At 44.7% G+C, this 19,336-nt stretch overlaps 4 protein-coding genes across 6 annotated transcripts; 3 read left to right on the forward strand and 1 right to left on the reverse strand.

The window, feature by feature from the left end:
* Window positions 1-755: 755 nt before the first annotated feature.
* Window positions 756-1,506, forward strand: LOC311361194 (protein THEM6-like; the record flags this gene model as incomplete). Its single annotated transcript, XM_084481400.1, has 2 exons — window positions 756-1,256; window positions 1,399-1,506. The coding sequence occupies 2 exons, from the start codon at window positions 756-758 to the stop codon at window positions 1,504-1,506; spliced, it is 609 nt and encodes a 202-aa protein (XP_084337526.1).
* A 1,445-nt stretch (window positions 1,507-2,951) lies between these two features.
* On the forward strand, window positions 2,952-6,880 carry ftr67 (finTRIM family, member 67). Its single transcript, XM_084481184.1, has 7 exons — window positions 2,952-3,596; window positions 3,693-3,788; window positions 4,012-4,245; window positions 4,560-4,719; window positions 4,814-4,912; window positions 5,477-5,584; window positions 6,275-6,880. The coding sequence occupies exons 1-7, from the start codon at window positions 2,997-2,999 to the stop codon at window positions 6,340-6,342; spliced, it is 1,365 nt and encodes a 454-aa protein (XP_084337310.1). The 5' UTR covers window positions 2,952-2,996; the 3' UTR covers window positions 6,343-6,880.
* Window positions 6,881-7,840: 960 nt separating this feature from the next.
* Window positions 7,841-10,665, forward strand: LOC311361012 (tripartite motif-containing protein 16-like; the record flags this gene model as incomplete). Its single annotated transcript, XM_084481183.1, has 7 exons — window positions 7,841-8,434; window positions 8,693-8,779; window positions 8,937-9,170; window positions 9,576-9,735; window positions 9,836-9,889; window positions 9,980-10,039; window positions 10,130-10,665. The coding sequence occupies 7 exons, from the start codon at window positions 7,841-7,843 to the stop codon at window positions 10,663-10,665; spliced, it is 1,725 nt and encodes a 574-aa protein (XP_084337309.1).
* A 78-nt stretch (window positions 10,666-10,743) lies between these two features.
* Window positions 10,744-19,096, reverse strand: LOC311361063 (elongation factor 1-delta-like). 3 transcript variants are annotated; one of them, XM_084481240.1, is made up of 10 exons: window positions 19,021-19,096; window positions 17,661-18,077; window positions 16,297-16,411; window positions 14,959-15,030; window positions 14,064-14,120; window positions 13,331-13,397; window positions 12,863-12,960; window positions 11,919-12,131; window positions 11,307-11,501; window positions 10,744-10,878 (listed from the first exon to the last, which is right to left on the reverse strand). In XM_084481240.1, the coding sequence occupies exons 2-10, from the start codon at window positions 18,035-18,037 to the stop codon at window positions 10,840-10,842; spliced, it is 1,233 nt and encodes a 410-aa protein (XP_084337366.1). In that variant the 5' UTR covers window positions 18,038-18,077; window positions 19,021-19,096; the 3' UTR covers window positions 10,744-10,839. The 3 variants fall into 3 exon arrangements, with proteins under 3 accessions (XP_084337366.1, XP_084337364.1, XP_084337365.1); XM_084481238.1 differs by lacking the exon at window positions 14,959-15,030; XM_084481239.1 differs by lacking the exons at window positions 14,064-14,120; window positions 14,959-15,030.
* Window positions 19,097-19,336: the final 240 nt, after the last annotated feature.

Here is a 19,336-nt window from a genome sequence, read left to right on the forward strand (position 1 = left end):
AAACAACTCGCGTTATTAAGCGTTATTAAACCCACTAGACCTTCAGAAATGCAAGCGGCTCGTTTATCTAATGAAGGCTGACGTCCTGGCCAAGCCTGCCTCTCCCGGAAGTAGGAAGCTTCCTCCATCTACCGGCTTCTTCCATTTGACAGCGCATCGTATGGTAGCACTTTTTTTTTTCCCGAAGACATAGTAAGTGAAATATTTAGATTATTGAACGTGTCGCTCGTGTTATTTATATCCGAAGTGAACCGTGGAAGGAGGCGGCGTAACCGCCTGCTCGTTCGGAGTATGAGTATGCTACGACGCCACCGGCTAACGGGAGCTAGGTCGGCTAACAGATTGGGTTGTTACAGTAGGATCCTGTTGCAGCGCACAGGGCAGCGCGTCCATATCCTCAAGGTTGAAATTGGTGATGGCACGAATCCCATCGGTTTATCGGGTCTCGGTGTGTTCTAAAAAATAAATTAGTCAAACGAGTAGGTTATACTTGACTTGTTTTTGTCCCCCTTGCTCTTGTACGGTTTTTTATTGGTGAGGTCAAAGCTGCATTTTATTGTAGTATTTAATAATACCGTAGTGTTCAGAGCAGAACAATTTAAAAAATGCATCTCCGTCCGAACTTTAAAATATAAGCACACTTCGACATGTAACACTCATAAGGATGCTGCTACAATGCCTGCTGGCCATAACGTTCTGTGCTATTGGTGTCTATTGCTAATACTCATTGGCTTGCTTTCCCTCCTTGCAGAGACATGTTCCTGCTGGTGGTGGGTGCTCTCCTGCTGCTCTTCTGCACAGTAGATGTTTGGTACTTCCTGCGAGGGGCCCAGGTTTTTTTCCAGGCATGGTTTCAACCCCGAATAGGGGACATTATGGCCGAGCAAAGCGTGGACGGCATGGTCCTGCCCCACGACCTGGACTACATGGGCCACATGAATAACTCCCGGTACCTGAGGGAGTGTGACTTTGCCAGGTTCCACCATTACATGCGAAACGGGCTGTTCATGGCCTCGCACCGGCTGGGGGCCAGGATGGTGGTGGGGGCCTCCACCATCCGTTATCGGCGCTCGTTGGCGTTCCGCGAGCCCTTTGAGATTCGGACCAAAGTGATCGGCTGGGATGAGAAGGCCTTTTATTTGGAACAACGCTTCGTGTCCAAGAGGGACGGCTTCACCTCAGCGGTCATGCTCTGCAGGCAGAACGTGGTGCGCTGCAGCCCCGAGCAAATCATAGAGTTTGTGTGCAAAAGAAAGGTAGGTGTAAATCAGGTTTATCCTGCCTGTTCTGTCCCATGCTTTTTTTGTATGTTTATTGTGTGTGTGTGTGTGTGTGTGTGTGTGTGTGTGTGTGTGTGTGTGTGTGTGTGTGTGTGTGTGTGTGTGTGTGTGTGCGCAGATCACATGTCCAGAGTTTCCTGAGGACCTCAAACACTGGCTAGACTACATCTCAGCCAGCAGCCAGGCTCTCAGAGCAGAGAGCGGCCTGGAGAAGAAGGAAGATTGAGTTTCGTCCCGAGGACAGGAAGCCTCATTCCCAGCATATTGTTTGCACACTGACGTGAATACGCACATGCAATGAAACATTCTCATTCTAGGAAAGTATGTAGTTAAGTTGCACTGCATATATATATATATATATATATATATATATAATTGTTTATTTTATTTTTTTGCCCAATGATGTATGATCCTTTTAATTTTAAGTTATTCCATATTACTAAATGATGTCTTGACTGAGTATTGAAGAAGGCCAAAAGTTAAGTCTTCCTTATGGAACCAAAAGTATAAGGAATGCAAGAATGATTGCAGAAAAAAGGGGATGTTTAACATTTTGTATCATCATGGCTTTAGATACGCATGTGGAACCTTAGATATCAATTACATCAATGCATGTTTTCATACAAAGGGAATGATTTATTTGTGCCTGTTTCCCACGAGTAGCTGAAGATTTCCAAATTAACGATAACCATTCATTCTAGAAGTTTTTTTTTCTTTTAATTTTCAAATATTGGTGCTTGATCTACTTGAAGTACCTAATACGTTCATAGACTCTTTCCTTTTACAGTTTGCACAGGTTATCCCATGGTGAAAAGACTGCACTTTGTGAGTTATCTTGAGGGATTGTTTAATAGATTGCGTTTTAAGACACAAAAGGGCATTTAAGCACAGGTTGTGTGAAGGGGCTCGACTATCAATCAGCTGGTGCTGTCGATGCATAAAACTGGAACACATGTTATATTAATACATATTTTACATTAATCAAATGACAAATTTATACAATCTCGAGCCTGACTATTTTTTTTTGTGTGACCAAAGTAATGTATCATTCCTCATGAAAAAAACCATCTGTATTTCTATCCCTCATTATATGTATGTTTATCTTATGTGTTCATATTTATGAGTTTACTGAGTGCAGCTTGTTTAAATTATGAGAGGGGGAATGTGGAAATAATTGTATTTTTGATTGTTATTTATTGATAAATTATTCAGAGATCCAAGTATAGGATTATACGTTGTATGCTCATTATTAAAATGCCTTTTAAATGCTTTACCAGTTGGTTGTGTTCTTTGGGCATCAGGTGTTTACTGTATAGGTGTGGCCTTTTGTGTGCATAGGGTTTTAATATTGAGTGGCATGAATAAAAAGTGAAAACATGTTTCCTTTATTTATAGCCCCACCTTCGCTTACCCTTTGTACATGGATTAATGTCTCCATCTACTGGACAGGGCTATGTGTGAGCATTTGGTCACATGACTTAGTTGGTATATAAACAATAAGGAGAAAGCTGGAAAGTATCATGAACAAAAAACTTCTCGTCATATTTGTTTGAACTCCAAGGTTCAGGGTTTCTCGATGGCTATTTTTCACCTGTCTTTCTAACCACGCCCCCCGTTGACTACTAGCTCAGCGTTCACTTCCTGTAAACAAAGCTCCGGCTGCCTGTCAGGGTCTCTTTAAAAAAACAAAACTGCTCCGACGTCTGCGTTTCAACGATGGCCCAAGCTGGAGTTGTTCTCGATAAAGACCAGTTTAACTGTTCGATATGTCTGGACGTGTTGAGGGATCCGGTTACTATTCCGTGCGGGCACAGTTATTGTTCGGGTTGTATCAAGCATTACTGGGACCAGGACGAATATCTCGGGGTCTATGGCTGCCCCCAGTGCAGACAGTCCTTCAACCCGAGGCCGCTGCTCGGCAGAAACACGATGCTGGCGGACGTCGTGGAAAGATTCAAAAACACTCGCTTCCAGACCACCACACACACGCCCGCCGCAGAGAGCTTCGCCGGACCCGAGGATGTGGAGTGCGACGTTTGCACGGGGAGAAAAAACAAAGCGGTCAAATCGTGTCTGGTGTGCCTGGCCTCTTACTGCGAGGCACACTTGAAGCCTCACTACGAGTCTGCAGCCTTCAAGAAGCACAGGCTCGTTGCAGCCTCGGAGAAGCTGCAGGAGACCATATGTCCCCAGCACGACAAGCTTCTAGAGGTCTACTGTAGAACAGACAATCAGTGTATCTGTTACCTTTGTCTGACCGATGAACATAAAGGACACGATACGGTTCTAGCCGAGACAGAAATCCGAGAAAAGAAGGTAGCTATGGTTTGTGTTGTGTTCATCGAAACGGAACCTGTTGATTGCGTCAAGTCAAAGATAACAACACTGCTGTATTTACGTTGATCCATTCAGACTCAGCTTGGTGAGGTGAAGCGACACTCTCAAACTAAAATACAAGAGAGGGAGAGGGAAGCCATGGAGCTGAGACAAGCCATCATGTCTCTCACAGTAAGTGACTTCAAACAAATAACAATTCATACAAATGCCATTATGCCCATCTTGACTTTTCCCCGGTGCTGGTTCAAATAGATCGACCCGGTATGGAATATGATATTTATGACACTTCATGAATAATTACTTATTATCTTAAATTGAGAAATTAGAAACTTAGTATCTTAAATACATTTTCGTCCTATTTTGCGGTCACCCCCATCATTACCACCCACCCCAGCGGTCTACTCGAGCTGCCATCGAGGGGAGCGACAAAGTCTTCACGGAGCTGATCCGATCCATAGAGCTGAAGCGCTTCGAGGTGCGGGAGCTCATCGGGGTCCAGGAGAGGACAGCGGTCCGACACGCCGAGGAGCTGCTGTCGAGGCTGGAGAAGGAAACCAATGAGCTGAAGAGGAGAGAGGCCGAGCTGGAGAAGCTCTCGCACACCGAGGATCATGTCCAGTTTCTACGGGTGAGTGTCCCTCTTCTGCTGGATGGTTGCATTTGTATTATTATTGTATAATTATATTATATTATATTATTAATTGTAGAAATAGCCTTTTAGTATTGCATATTGCCCTTGTTGAGCTTAAGTACAATTTAAATAATAGGATTTTACTCCCAATTCCTCACCCACTCACTCTCTAGCACATACCTGTAAAAGAGGGTGACACCGAGACACAGATACCTAGTATAGACGCACTAAAACTTTTACACTTTTTGTGATGGTAGTTTTAAGACTTTTTCCCCGCCAAAACTCCTGGACTCACCCTGGTTTTCTTTCAGAGCTGCCAGACTCTGTCTGTTACCCCTATTGCCGGCGGCCTACCCTCAATCATTGTGGACCCCAACCTGGACTTTGGCATGGTGATGGTGGCTGTCAACGACTTCAAGTCTCTGCTACAGGAAGTGTGCCAGGGCGGCTTCAGCAGCATCTTCGAGAGAGGTCAATTAAATAATGATAAACAAACTAATAGTTGTTGACAGCTTGTTTGTTTTATTTCCTCGCCTAATGCATGTGTGTGTGTCTCCACTTGTAGTAAGAGAAGTGACTATCGTGGATTCTCCCCTTCCTGCTCTCGACCTGGAAGAGGTGCAGCTCAGCGCACAGACAAGTGTCCACATGGATGCAACCCCAAGTGAGTCGATTAAAGTGTTCGTTCTTCCAGCAAGCAAGACAATAATAAACAGAATAATGCAGAGAGAGGCTTGCATTCAACAGAAAAAAATCTGGAGCACAAGTTGTACTAAGTAAATTTACATTGTTTCGGATCCACTCACCGGTCCCACTCGTTTACGAGAGGCTTCAGAAGACATACGTCTTTGAACATATGACAGTAGGCCGATTTCAAATGATCGTCAAACAAGATAGGTGGTGTGCACACTGTGCAAAGTGTCAGTGACATTGCACAGCAGCACTAGTGCAGTTCAAGAGGATTTGAGAACTACCACAGGTGCACTATTCTGGATAAGGAATCGCTAGATTAGGAAAAAAACATTGTAACTGTAAGACTATTTATGTTTATTACATTACCAACTGGTAATTGTCACTAGGTAGAGCTTTTTTATATATTTCGACCTCATTTGAACATTGAAATAGCTGCTTGGTATGTTAATTATTAAAACCGTTGCCCACACCTCTGTAATGTTGATGGGGATAGGAGGTTATCCTGACCCCAAACAAACTGTTTTTGTTTTTTCAGCGACTCCTCCTACACCCGGGCTAGACCAAGCGCCCGTGGGCCCACTGAACCCCTTCCTCTCTCCGGGACCTGCCCTCTCCACGTTCGGTGGCTTCGCCTTACCATTCGGTAAGTCGGGCTGTAAAACAAGCAGCATACTCACCGGCCCGCGGTATCATGGACATCGTTTACCTTTAGGGCATTTTAGCAGATGGTTTTATCCAAAGCGACTTACAATAAGTACATTTGTCAGAAGAAGGAAAGAAACAATATATCGCTGTCGGTACTGTAAGGATGTTCATAGAACCAAGTGCCAAGCACTAACAATTGTAAGGTTAACCCATTCCCTGTATATCCCTTGAATCTTTTGCGGACGCTGGTGAGCGTCTCTGTGGTTCTGACGTCGGCAGGGATGTCTTTCCTCCAAGTCACAGACATGACCTTTGTGTTCACGCTAAAATACGGTGCGAGTTCTCCTTACGGGGGGTCTTTCTACACTGTCTGTCTTTCAGCTTAGTTCTTAATAAGGCCATCCCCAGTGAGTTTACCCGCAAGCATTAACTGTGACTTTTTTCAATGTAGTTTTATATAACGATTTTAAGTTGACGCCACCACAGTATGCCTGCTTATTGGCCTAAATACAAGATGAACTTTGTCGGGAGAGAGGAAGGGAGACAACGAGGAAGAGAAAATAACGGTTGAACTCGGTCGATTCATCAAGGATGTCGACACCAAGAAAAACATTGAATCGTGCCAGGCCAGCCGTATCCTTTGAGCTCTCTAACCGTCTTGACCTGATGCATGTTTCCGTCCCCTCAGGTTCCAAGCTCTCCGCAGGCTCTAGACAAAGACATTTACAGCGACGCTCACACCCCAGGAGAAAATAGCACTGGGACGGCTTTATCATTTCACAAGACCGTGCAGGACACTCACAGCTCCTGCGGTTGAATCTCCCCTCACCCTGCCCTGTTAACACAACGCATTACATTTTTTTGATTTATTAATTGTGTTGGGTTAATGGAAATACGAGCGGTATGTGGACCTGACAGCAGGTGGCCAAAGTATTGTTTTTTGATATGAGGATCGAAGATCAATTCCACAGGCGCATCAGCTGATGTTACATAAAGCAACATAGAAGTGTTAATGGTTGCATTATCCGAATTCAATAGTCGGTAGTTGCAATAGTTGGTATGTGATTTTACTCTTTAATTATTATCTATTCACCATGTAGTGTTGAGAGTGGCACAACGGTTTTATTTAACGTTCATTTGAAAAATATTAATATTGATAAGTTGTATTTCTTTTTTTATGGTTATGCTTTTAATTATACTCATCATCCGTTACAATCGGGCAGTGATCAACCGTTAAATATTAATTTGTATTTTCTGACGAATGTGATGTTATTTTCACAAAGGCACAAATAAAAAAATCACACAACATGACTTGAAATGGCTGTTTTTTATTTTCCTTGGGGAATTCTTCTCCATTAACTTTGTCATTGGAGCACGTTTGGGCTACCTGGGCCCTTAAAGAACTGGGATAACTACATAAAAAGATGTAGAAAATTTAGTTTCTCATTTGATCGTGCAACTCTACTACAGTGAAGTCCTCATCCTCATCGTCGTCCGCTTATCCGGGGTCGGGTCGCGGGGGCAGCAGCTCAAGCAGGGGGCCCCAGACTTCCCTTTCCCGGGCCACATTGACCAGCTCTGACGGGGGGATCCCGAGGCGTTCCCAGGCCAGTGAAGTCTATTTTACTCTAAATTGATCCTCAATCAGTACTAACCCATGTAGTACTTTGGTGGTAGCCGTGGTTCTGTGTAGAGGTGGCAGGTAAATGGGGCCATTTTTTTGGTTTGTTATCCCAAAATAATTGTATGCAGTTTGTTTATTCAAAAAACCTTTGCTCATGTTGGCACATTAGATTTACAATCATAATAATGCAAAATGCAAAAGTTGGTAATCAAACCTGGGTCTCACAGGTAGAAATTATATTTTACCACTACCACACCTTATTATGATTGCTTACAGTTGGCATACAATTGAGTGATCATTTAGTCACGAAAAATTATTCAGATGTTTCTTTTTGATGATGCATTCACTTCATAAATGATGACGCACTGCTATTCCCTGCATGAAAATAGATATTCCGTTTGAATAACAAAAAGTATCGGTATCGGTATCGGCTTGATATATGACCGAAACTAAATTTTGCAGTAGGCTATTTCCCACCACTACTGACGGCAGCTGGTAATGGCATACCTATTTATACCTCACCTGTAACTACTTTTGATTGTCTCACGGTGAAACCTATTCACCTGTCACCTGTGGCACCACGCCCATATTTCACAGTCACACTTCCCTGTTTGTTTTCTATGAGAGAAAATGGCTGCGTTGACCAGCATTTCCATCGAAGAAGATCAGTTCAGCTGTCCAGTGTGTCTGGATTTCCTGCGGGACCCCGTGACCATTCCCTGTGGACACAGCTACTGCTTGGATTGTATTGACGACTATTGGAACAGAAACAAGAACAAAGGATACTTCGGTTGTCCACAGTGCAGGCAGGTGTTCAACCCGAGACCTGCGCTCAGTAGAAACACCGTTCTCTCGGAAGTGGTGGAAAAGATTCAGGCGAGCAACACAAGAAGTGACAGGCAGCACTCGCTCAAAGCACAGCAGGTGGTCCTATGCGGAGTTTGCAGCAGCGGCAGAAAGAGGGAGGCCGTCAAGTCCTGTCTGGCCTGCTTGGAGTCGTACTGCGTGGCCCACTTGGGAGACCACGACGACCAGTTTAGAGGGAAGGCGCACAAACTCACCACACCTCTGGCCCGGCCCAGGGACAAACTTTGCCCGAACCATGATAAAGTTATCAGGGAGTACTGTTGGACAGACCAGCAGTGTGTGTGCGCTCAGTGCGTGAGGCATAAACACCGGGGCCATGATACGGTGCCGCTGGCAGAGGCGCGAGCCGCGCACGAGGTAGGCGAAGCTGTAGTTTTGAGTTCTATGAATTCTGCAAGACGGGTAGTCGGTGTTCAATAATTATATGTGCTGGCAAATTGAATACTACCCTCAAGTAGTCTACTTTAATCTGTAATATAACGAGGTCTGTATTGTGATAAATCAGTGATCAAGTGTAATAAATCAGTCAGATAAAATTCATTGAATGATTTTAGTGGAACATTTAATCCAATTATGGGAAAAGTTGTATCAAGTTCAAATTTGCTTTTCTTTCAGAGGAAACTGGCAGACGCATCTTTTAAATCCTTGCAGAAATACAAAGAGATTAAAAAGGAGCTTAGATATATTGTGAGGTATATCAAGGTAAGTCGAGTCGACCAGTAATAGCTATTATTGAGAAATGTAGGCCTATCAAATCGGTAATGGCTGTAGTGTGTGTGATATATCATTATTTAACTTAAGTATGACGCATTGTATTTAATAACGGTGATATGGTATTCATTGCAAAAAAAAAAAACAGCATTCGACGCAAGCCGTGATGGACGAGAGCGAGAGAACCTTCTCCAAACTGGCGCGCCTGATCGAGAAGCATCGCTCCGAGGTGCGGGAGCAGATCCGCGGCCAGGAGCAGACCGTGCTCCGAGAGACGGACGAGCTGCTGGGAAAACTGGAAAGGGAAACCAAAGAGCTGAAGAGGAGGGATGCTGAGCTAGAGAAGCTCTCCAATACCGAGGATCATCTCCAATTCCTTCAGGTATTGCACCAGAATAATGGAGGAACGATGATAGATAGATACTTTATTGATCCCCAGGGGAAGTTATTCTTTAGGTTTTAGGTTTTGGTTGCCCCGTCTGGCTTAAGGTTAAGGATATGGGTGTGGTTTTAGGGTTAGATTATGGTTTGGTTTTTAATGCATACATATTACATATTTTATGTGCAATACATCCATGATCAGCTACAATGGCTTAACAATGGGTTGCAACTTATTGTTATCAACCTCGGCCTTATGATTTTGACTACTCGAGCCAATTCAGATTTAGACGCCAAGACGGACAATATTTGCCTCGTCACACGTTGCATATTCTCAGGGGCCCTATTCCATAGCCCCCACTTACCGCGTACCAATAACCCTGGTGTTTGATTATTTTTCCTCCTGTAGAAGTGCAAGTCCTTCCATTTCCCTGCTGAAGCAGTGGATCTGCCCAGCACAGATGCACTTCCATACCATATGTACAAGTCCATGAGGGGCGCTCTGGTGGCCCTGAGCTCCACGCTGGCAGAGGTGTGTGAGAATGAGCTCCTCAGAGTTTCGGACAAGGGTAAACGCCTCCTTATTTTGCCACTAAAGGAGTATTTGAGTCAACACACTGATGATGCACTGTCGAGCTCACCATGGCCCTTTTTTGTTTTTTTGTGTAGTGACTTCTCTAAAGGAAGCCTATAAAAGTTCCATCGAAATCGAAAACGTTGAAGGTAATATTTTTCAAGATCCATACAAAATTGATATTGTTGAAAATACACGTATTGCATCTGGGATTTCACCCAAACAATTGTATTGAATAGGGAAAGATGTGGTCCAACTGCACAACGCCGAGCTAAAGACCAGGGACGACTTCCTGCAATGTGAGTATATTCCACGTATAAATCCCATCTCGTCTTAAGAATCAACAAGAAGCTGTTTCAACATACACTTGCCCTTCTTTCTGTGCCCAGATTACCACGATTTATCCATGGACGCCAACACAGCCAACCCATATCTGATCCTGTCCGACGGGCGGAGAGGGGTGACCACGTGGTCCGAGCCCCAGCCATACCCGGAGAACCCGGGGCGCTTCACCCGATGGGCCCAGGTGCTGTGCAGGGCGGGCATGGCCGGCCGCTGCTACTGGGAGGTGGAGTGGAGCGGAGTGGGCGGGGTCTCCGTGGGATTGTGTTACAAAAGCATGGCCAGGGAGGGGGCAGGGAGCGACTGCAAGCTGGGACACAACTCCAAATCCTGGAGTCTAGACTGCTCCCCCTCAGCCTGCTCCTTCCAGCACGACAAGGACACGGTGGCCATAGCCGTCCCCTGCGCCAACAGAATAGGCGTTTACATGGACTATAGGGCTGGTGTTCTGTCTTTCTACAGTATTCCAGATGGGATGATTCTGCTGCACACAGTCAGGACCTCGTTCACCCAGCCCCTCTACCCAGGGTTTTGGGTGGGGCTTGGCTCCACATTGAGACTATGCCCCTTTAAATGGTTATAATAGCACAGTTGTACTGTGTAATATACAGTATAGAGTATTTTGCATTGTGTAAAATCAATGAATGGCCAACACCAGATGTTTGTGCTTAAAGTGCAGGATTTTATTAAGAACCAGGCAAGCAGAAAGCAGAAGCAACACTTTGGTGGAGTAGGGGGAGAGGAAAGGAGACGACGCTTAGATCTTGTTGAAGGCGGCCACATCCACACTCTGGATCTGTATTGAGAAACACAACCAAAACGGGTCATTTTAATCACTTCTGTATAACAATTGTAATCAACACTTAAAAAAAGGCATGATCTAAAAATCACAAATGTTAATCATAAATAAATGGACAAATTGACAACATTGGGTCCACTCCCTTCCCCCCCCCCCCCCCCCCCGTAAAACAGTCCTGGTTCAAATATATAAAAATCGGTCCACAGACCATTCTTTGTTAAGCGGAGAACCGTCTGTGAAGGTCTCATTTTGTGGCATTACAACCAGTACATACGTTGGAAGTTTAACGCTATTCATGCACTCAAACAGTATTTTACATGCATGAAACCTAAAACCAAGCCATCATAATATCGCTAATTACAACTGTGGTGACTGCAGATGATGGTTCTGAACGTGTCGTGCGTTGCACCCGGGGGCATACTCACATAGTCCTCGAACTTGGTGATCTCTTCCTCCAGCATGTCCGTGCCCACCTTGTCGTCCTCCACCACACAGTTGATCTGCAGCTTCCTGATGCCGTAGCCCACAGGCACGAGCTTGGAGGCCCCCCATAGGAGGCCGTCGGCCTGCACCGAGCGCACACACTCCTCCAGCTTGACCATGTCCGTCTCGTCGTCCCACTGGTGGAGAATGAAAGGGGAACACAAATAATGGTCAATATGATGAATTAAGCAGGGTTTCCCCCCCCCGCTTATGAAACAAATTTAATTGTGGTGGCCCCGCTACGATATCAACGTTGACCGCCACGTATTGATTTGCTCGGCCATTCCTTGCACCGCTTGCTTGCTCTCTCACACGTTGAAAGAGAATGGATTGCCCTGATTCCTGAATTGATTTGTCCAGCGGTTAGTATTAGGAAGAAATACCCCATAACTAATCGAATACAGTCTGAATCGTGTCTTTAGTTCCCTGTGTCAGAGCGAGAATATCTGTAAAACAAGTAAATCGTTTGAAGTTGATCCAGATATTTCAGTTGTGTGTGAACATGCATATGAGATTTCCCTATAGAAACAAGACGGCGAATAAAGAACACGTACAGGTTTGACGTCCAACAGGATGGAGGACTTGGCGATCAGGGCGGGCTTCGTGGACTTCTTGGCTGCGTAGGCATCGATGCGCTCCTGTTTGATGCGCAATGTCTCAGCGTCCTCGTCGTCGCTGCCAAACAGGTCCAGGTCATCATCGTCGTCGTCGTCGTCATCGTCATCAACCACTGCTTTTCTCTGTGGTGCAGCCTGCACTTTAGCAGCCTGACCGAACCAGCAGAGAGGGGTTTTTAGTGGGCAGAAGTGAGCCATTATCAGAGCACCAGTCCATTGGAAGGTTTGCCATCTTGTAAATACACTTGATAGTACCGTATTTTTCTAAAATAAACTTGCAGCTTGTATCCAGATTTTACGAACCAATACTGTCACAGCGGCTTATTATCCAGAGTGGCTAATTGGTAGGCTTCGAAGAAAAAAATCTGCATAATTTTTAGTGATTTGCGTTGGAGTGATAAAACATGAAGTTACTAATGTCGTCGCAACGTAAAGCCCAAATGCTCAATTACATTAGAAGTTTGCAAGTTAAAGTTAACGTCTTAAAGAAATAAATATTGGCATCACTTCATAACTGACTAAAAAATAAGGAAGACTCACAATCCACAATGTGCTCAGTCCGTGAATGATAATTCAAAGCATCTGCCTCTAATTTAATTAATTACAAAATTGAAGATGCCTTGTTTTCTAAATCGGTTAAAAAGTTGTTTTCTAAAATCAGGTTTTTTACTAAAGGTTGAATCTGCATCATCTCACGTAAGCATTGGATAGTACATGAAGTATTTGGGTCGTGGGCAAAGATTCGTACTACAGACCGGCTTATTTGAGGTATCTTGAAAACATACAACCCCATTTTACCGCTCATAGAAAACTATTCTAGAAAATGTGGCTCTATGTTTGAACAGATCTGGTAGTTGTGTTGACTGAGCAGAAGGACCAACCTGGGGACACGGGGCAGGAGCGGCCGTTGCTTGGGTCTTCTCAAGACTGGTCACTCTGGACTCGAGTACCCGGATGAGGGCTCTCATATCTTCGATCTCTGAAACCAATGATACACAGAATGTTTGGATGAAAATGTCCCTTCGATGCACACCCCATCACACCGTTTCAGTAATTAAATACAGCATGTACAGGGAGTGAAAGATCCTTGGAAAGATCCTGGTGAACTGACTTATCAAAAGCTTAGCTTAACTTGAAATATTAAAACATTATTTGTTAATAGAAAATGCCAATAAAAGTTAGACATAAAAAACAACGACATGATTGTCTAATATACATTAGCTGGATCATAGCAAAAATGTTTACAACAAAGCTGTTGTGTCAATGATTATGTAAAAAAACATGAAAGTTGTTTTCGGACTGATTTGAGAACTGTTAAATAGATCAGGGCCTGTGAAAATATAACAAACCTTTCTGCATGCTCTGATAATCCATCTGCTTGCCCTTTGAATCCTGGTCTCCTGACTTTGATGATGACTGTGGGTGAAAAACAAAAATAGATTCACTGTACAATATCAGACTTTTATCAGGTTAATACTTTATATTTAGGATTAAAAATGCAAGCAAAATAAATTGTGCAAGCAATGAGTTGAACGCAATGACCGGCAAGGTGCATTTCCAACGATTTGAGTACACCCCAGACACACAAGGTTATACAACTCATTCCGACGAAGAATTTAAGAAACCATTTTGTTTGATTTGGTTCACACTTAAAAACACCATTCCAGTGGAACAACCCAAATGATAGTCAGTCAACAAAACACATGTTACAGACATGCGTGCGACCGTCATCAACCATGTCAAACCCAGCAACACTCAGGTCAAGGAGTGCAATGTTAATATGAATTATTTTGAAATTAGACGTCCAATTACGAATGAAATCCCAAATGACACATTCATGCAGCCCTACAACCGGCTCGCACAAAACTCATTAGCAGACAATCAATGATGCCAACTTTTGAATGAAAGAGGAAGGGGAAAAAAGCAGGCACACATTGGTTTGAGGAGACACCGTTGAGGGTTATGATTATGCAGCTGTGATGGGGCAAGCCAGCGGCCCCCCCCCCCCCACCGGACCCAGCCCAGCGTGAGAGCGTGAGCAGCGCGTGACGTCTGCGGGGGGCCGGCGGGCTGGGGACTTACGTTTCTGTGAGGCCGTTTGGCCTGACGGCCTTTGGCAGGCTGCGCAGCCGACTTCACCTGCACCCGGTTACCACACGGGGGGGGGCGGGGGTGGGGGGGGGGGGTCAGGTTAACGAGGAGGCGGGGATAGAAAAACACAAGAGGGGACGTAGGTTGTAGACACAAGGAAGCAGGGTTCAGAATTGACTCTGAGAATGTTGTCTTTTTGCCTGCCAGAGTGGACAAACCTACAGGCAGAGCAATTTCTCATTACATAACCCTGAATTTACCAACGAATATGTACCAAGATATGACTGTCACACAACAAATAGAGAGTATGATAAAGAAATAAACTAAAAAAATAAAAAAATTTTTTTTACAAATGTCCCAAAATAAAGAACATGCATTAAGTCGCCATGGTACATATCTCAATTCTGAATGCAGAGGATAACAGGAGACCGGTCCCAGTGATGACCAGAGAAAAATAACATTTTAATTGTGGGAAAAAAACAACACTAAAAAAGCAATGGGGTATGCACATGGCAAGTGATTATAGAATGAAGCAAGCAGCGAAATGAACAGAGTTGAATAGGAGAGCATGCCCTATACACTCTTCTATAGTGTAGGCACTCTATACTTTATCGATATCTGTGCCGAATTTGCTAAGTTGTTAATCTTGTGATGCTTTTGTTAACAGATTCACACGTCTGAAGCCCACTGTTTAATGCAGTCCTACGCAGGGAGGGGAATGTTCCAAAAATGACCTTTCAGTTAAATATCTACTTCTGAAAAGGAAGGGCTTAGCGAATCAAACCTATTGGCGCCTTGTATTACCGTTTTACTATGTTGTTTTTACCACAACCTTAGGGTCAGTGCTGTATTTATTAGGGGAAGGCCATTCATTTACTGTACTCACTTCTTCCAGGCACTGCTGGATTTGCTGCCTGGATTTAGCAATTTCCTGCAGGATGGCACTAGCATCTTTTTCCTGTGGCCGTGTGTTTGGGGGTAGGGGGTGGAAAGTGATGAAAGTGAAGCAGCAGAGGTAGCAGAATGGAACCATGCCAAAGACAAACGTAAGCTGGCAAATCGGTTTAGAGCACAGACACACACCTTACTATGAGCCAGTTATTTTAGGACATTGCAAAGCTAAATTCCATTCATTGTATCTGTTGAACCAGCAGATTTGACCACCAACTTAACATTGTTGACATTCACATGGCAAATTAGTCGTATTGCTTGCACACAAATGTTAAAAATCAAAACGGCATCAGAAAAATCACAGTAATCACAGTAAGTATGTGATCACATTGAGGACGTAGATGGATAGGATATTAACTCAATATTAGTTGCATACACTGCACCTATTTTAAAATTATTTATCATATTTAAAATAGATTAACGGTTGGTTACCCCCCCAAAAAAAAAAAATGGACAGCTGGCAATCCACCTGCCTCCATGCGCTCTCTCTCTCTCCCCCCCCCCGCCCTGCCCTCCCTCTCTCGTCCACTCAAGCTACTTTTAGGTCAACAGACTTAGTTGCCATGCATGCAGCAGATAGCTGCGGCGCACTGTGATGATGATGATGATGATGATGATGCAGCAGCAATCGCTGAAAGCAAAAGGAGCCGTGACAGACACGGCACAGCTGTGGACACCAAGGCACCAGACACAAACCAGGAGGAGGAAGTGGGAAAACGTAAGGACGCCTCTGCCAAAAAGGAGTTGACTTGTCACCAGAGCACGATCGATAATGGATTTGAAATGACATGTCGATAGATCAGCCGATATATCACCCTTTATTGGATATATTTTGGTATCCTGGGGGGGGGGGGGGGGGGGTGGTGGAGCAGCTCCAGGGGGTTTGCTACTCACCCCCCAGCAAGGCTTCGGGCCTCAGCACCATCGCATTAAAAGGCATGAGATAAAAGGAACCAATGACCTGTAGTATGGGGAAGAGCTACTAACCTTCACACAGAACACGTCAAACTAGGAGTGCTTACGCGGACGTGCCCAGTTAAAGCATTTAGAGGTTCAACCACCACAGTAGATTCATAAAGAGTTGATTAGGCCTACGTTTATAAATTGGCACCACTTCTCAAGTTTTCATATCAGCAAACATCTACGACGATACCGGTATGTATACCTTGATTGGCTGATTTTATTGGCCTACCGATAGATCGGTCAGGCTCTACTTATCACCCTACTTTTGACCCTGGCCCGCCCTCATAGTTTTAAGGCTCATGACACAGACCTGTGCGGGGGTGCCGTTCGCTCCCTCATAGAAGCACCTCTCAGCATCGTCGTAGCGGTGCTTGTCGAACCAGATTTTCTCTGTGGCGAGACACTGCAGTCCACTCATGTTGATGCTGGAGGCGGCAAAATGACAGCAGAGAATTACCAAACTGCACGACACAAGTCATACATAAATCTACCGTAGTAATGTCGGATTAAAGATAACAATTGTCAAATCAAACAACCAATCAATGATTGGAAACTTGATTGGAAGCTGCCCCCGGGGGGGATAACGGTGAAGAGATTACAACTTAAAATCACATGCAGAGTGACAAGAGACATGTCGGAAGATTGCGAGAGTCAACCAAAGCGATGCAAATTGACACTTTACAAACAATTCAAGTCACAAACACGCCGGTGATGACTACTTCAGGCATCGGGGCGGCTAGGTGGGTAAAAACCCCATTTATGGACGCCGTGCACCTGGAGCCTGCTCAAAGTGCACAATGTGCGTTACTCAGTCTCCGTAGGCGTGAGCCACCTACCTCTGAACGTTTGAAAGCGCAGTACCGGATTACATGCTGCAAAAATGGACGGAACAGAGATAGGTGTTCAAGCACTTCATTAGACAGTCAATGATTGGGTTAACCCATTCGAATTTTTGAAAGCCATGGCATCTGGTTAGATAAGCGCAGAAAAACCATTCGTTTCCACTAGTCACCAACATGAATATAGATTTCTTTGTTGGTTTTGCCATGCGATTTGCTTATACATTACTCTAGCCATTGCCACAGCAATGTGACTGATCAGCACAGCACTTGTGTCTTTGCTATGCTTGCAGTGTGAGTGCAACGCGTACACGGCGCCCATAAATAAACCTTCACCAGTGTCAAATCTGAAAGTAAGAGTTAGTTAGGCCTAGCGCCATGTTTCCCTGTTCTCCACACACATACAATGCAAATGGATTACAGCAGCGGACAGACAGACACCCTTTGTTCATTGAGTTGAGGCGGCTTGTGTGCAGAGTTGCAGACCCTGGATTATTAGACAAAAGATCGGCCAACGCCCTATAGCGCCACCGCTTTTCAGAGTTTGTCACGACAAATGTGATGTTCAGCTCTGATAATGCCGGGCCTTATGTACCATCATGTATGACACGGTAATGCGTGGTGTGCGGGGAGGGGGAGGGGGGGGAGGAGGTGGGGCACTTGTTTAAGTCAGGTAAACCTTTTTTTAATTGTGCTTTCCCAAAGATCATCACACCAGAACAAAAAGTAAACAAAACACAAACAGCCACAATAAATTAAAAATCCAATCAATTGAAGTCAAGATTAAAAACAAAAATGCATCTCTCCAATTCGCCAGTGAGTGAGGTGGTCATACTTGTCCCGCCCGGGTCTGCCCTCCGTCTCGGAGAGGCCCCGCTTCCTTTGGGCCGGGCCCCGGCTGCCCTTACCCCCCCTCTCGCTCTCCGAGGATGTGCGGTTGCGACCCCTCCCGGCCGGCCGACGGGGGGCCGCGGGGGAGTTGGCAGCCCCGTTCTCCTTGTCGGGGTTCACCTGCCTCGGGCCCTTGGGGAGTTTGGCCCCGCCGCGGGGGGCATACGGGCTCCTCGGGGAGGACGACAGCGTCTCGTTGGCGCTACCAAACTGGGCGCCGGCGCTACCGCGCTCCACAGTGGGGCCGCCGGCGGCCTGTCTTCCTGGGATAGCAATCTGAGGGGTTGCTCCTTGCGTAGGGCTAGGTTTAGACTGATCCATTGGTCAAATTAAACGGGGGGGGTGTCTTCTACACTCAAATCTTGTGAGAGATAAATGAGAAGGGAGTAGAAGAGAAGCAACAGGTAGGAGCTAGAGCCATTTGTTAAATAGTACACCAGAGTTACAGTTAATCACCAAGGACTTACAGGTTCAACAGCGAAAGTAGAGATGTACTGAAACCGTACACCAATACAGTACTGCCAATCCAAACAACTGATTAAATACATGAATGTTTGTTTTAAAGTCAGGCCAGTTACCATATCGTCCACCAGACTGGTAACATAGCGCTGACAAGTTTCTCAATCCGAGTGATTAATCCCAATGGGTAGTATTTTGAAAAAGTTATGTCAGAGCAGACTTGTGTAATGTCATTGTGGTTAAAGGATAGTTAGGTTCTGATGTGAAATTGATGTCCAACACATCAGTCAAGCAGCTGGTGTGATGGGATCACCTTGGTTTTAGGTGAAGGTAACGTTAGCCAAAATATATATATATTTTTTTTTTTTGATAGGCCTAATCACATAAACATTTCATGAAAATAGAAGACCGTTAACCAACCGAGAATGACACATTCCACAACACACCTGCAACAACAATCCCCAACCTCATTTGGAATTTCAATGCAGGTATTCCCTTGACAGCTAGGGCATTAAATGTCACCTTTTGATCAGATTACATTTTTTGTTTGATAAATGGTAGTTAACGGTGCAATAAGCCCGCAATGGAGAAAGACACAAATCAAACCAATACATATATTTAGATTATGGTTCCACAAATGTGTGCTCTTCAAAACATATGCGAGGCATTAATACGTCTGCGGCTCGTCTACCACGCTGGTGGGGCAACTTTGGCAAGCGCAGGAACTTTGTTCGGAAAGCCACGTGGCGTCTTTCACCTCACATTCAATACGTTTCATAAACCTGCGAAGAATCAGTCACCCCCTTCACAATCTGAATCGTAAAACATGAATTTGCAACACTTACTTTGGTTTTAATCGACGTTTGTGTCGGGACAAGCTTACAGGGGGTGCTCTCGGTTGTAATCCGACAGTGGAAGGGACTCTACTCAAACGGTCCGTCAGTATTCTTGCAACAAGTGGGGGTATATACTTGGCTCTTTTGGCTTTTAATGTTACAATAAAGAACACTTTGGTACTCGTGTTTAATATTGTGTTTGGGATATTAGTCACTTATAACATCAGTTGAAAATATAATTTATTTAACTTGTCATTTATGTAGTCTATATTCAATAATTTAACGGATTGGTATCGTCCATTTAAAAAGAGAACTACATTTCCCA

This window comes from Micromesistius poutassou (assembly GCF_964030765.1).
Source record: "Micromesistius poutassou genome assembly, chromosome: 16".
NCBI lineage: Eukaryota > Metazoa > Chordata > Actinopteri > Gadiformes > Gadidae > Micromesistius > Micromesistius poutassou.

Bases quoted from the DNA above. Each gene is read 5' to 3' on its own strand.
- ftr67 (XM_084481184.1), top strand. From the start codon at position 2,997: ATGGCCCAAGCTGGAGTTGTTCTCGATAAAGACCAGTTTAACTGTTCG. The intron at 4,246-4,559 runs GTGAGTGTCCCT...GTTTTCTTTCAG, and splicing joins ATCATGTCCAGTTTCTACGG to AGCTGCCAGACTCTGTCTGT. The intron at 4,720-4,813 runs GTCAATTAAATA...CTCCACTTGTAG, and splicing joins CAGCAGCATCTTCGAGAGAG to TAAGAGAAGTGACTATCGTG.
- LOC311361063 (XM_084481240.1), bottom strand. From the start codon at position 18,037: ATGGATCAGTCTAAACCTAGCCCTACGCAAGGAGCAACCCCTCAGATT. The intron at 15,031-16,296 runs GTCTGTGTCATG...ACACGGCCACAG, and splicing joins CGAACGGCACCCCCGCACAG to GAAAAAGATGCTAGTGCCAT. The intron at 12,132-12,862 runs GTTGGTCCTTCT...TGGTTCGGTCAG, and splicing joins CTCCTGCCCCGTGTCCCCAG to GCTGCTAAAGTGCAGGCTGC.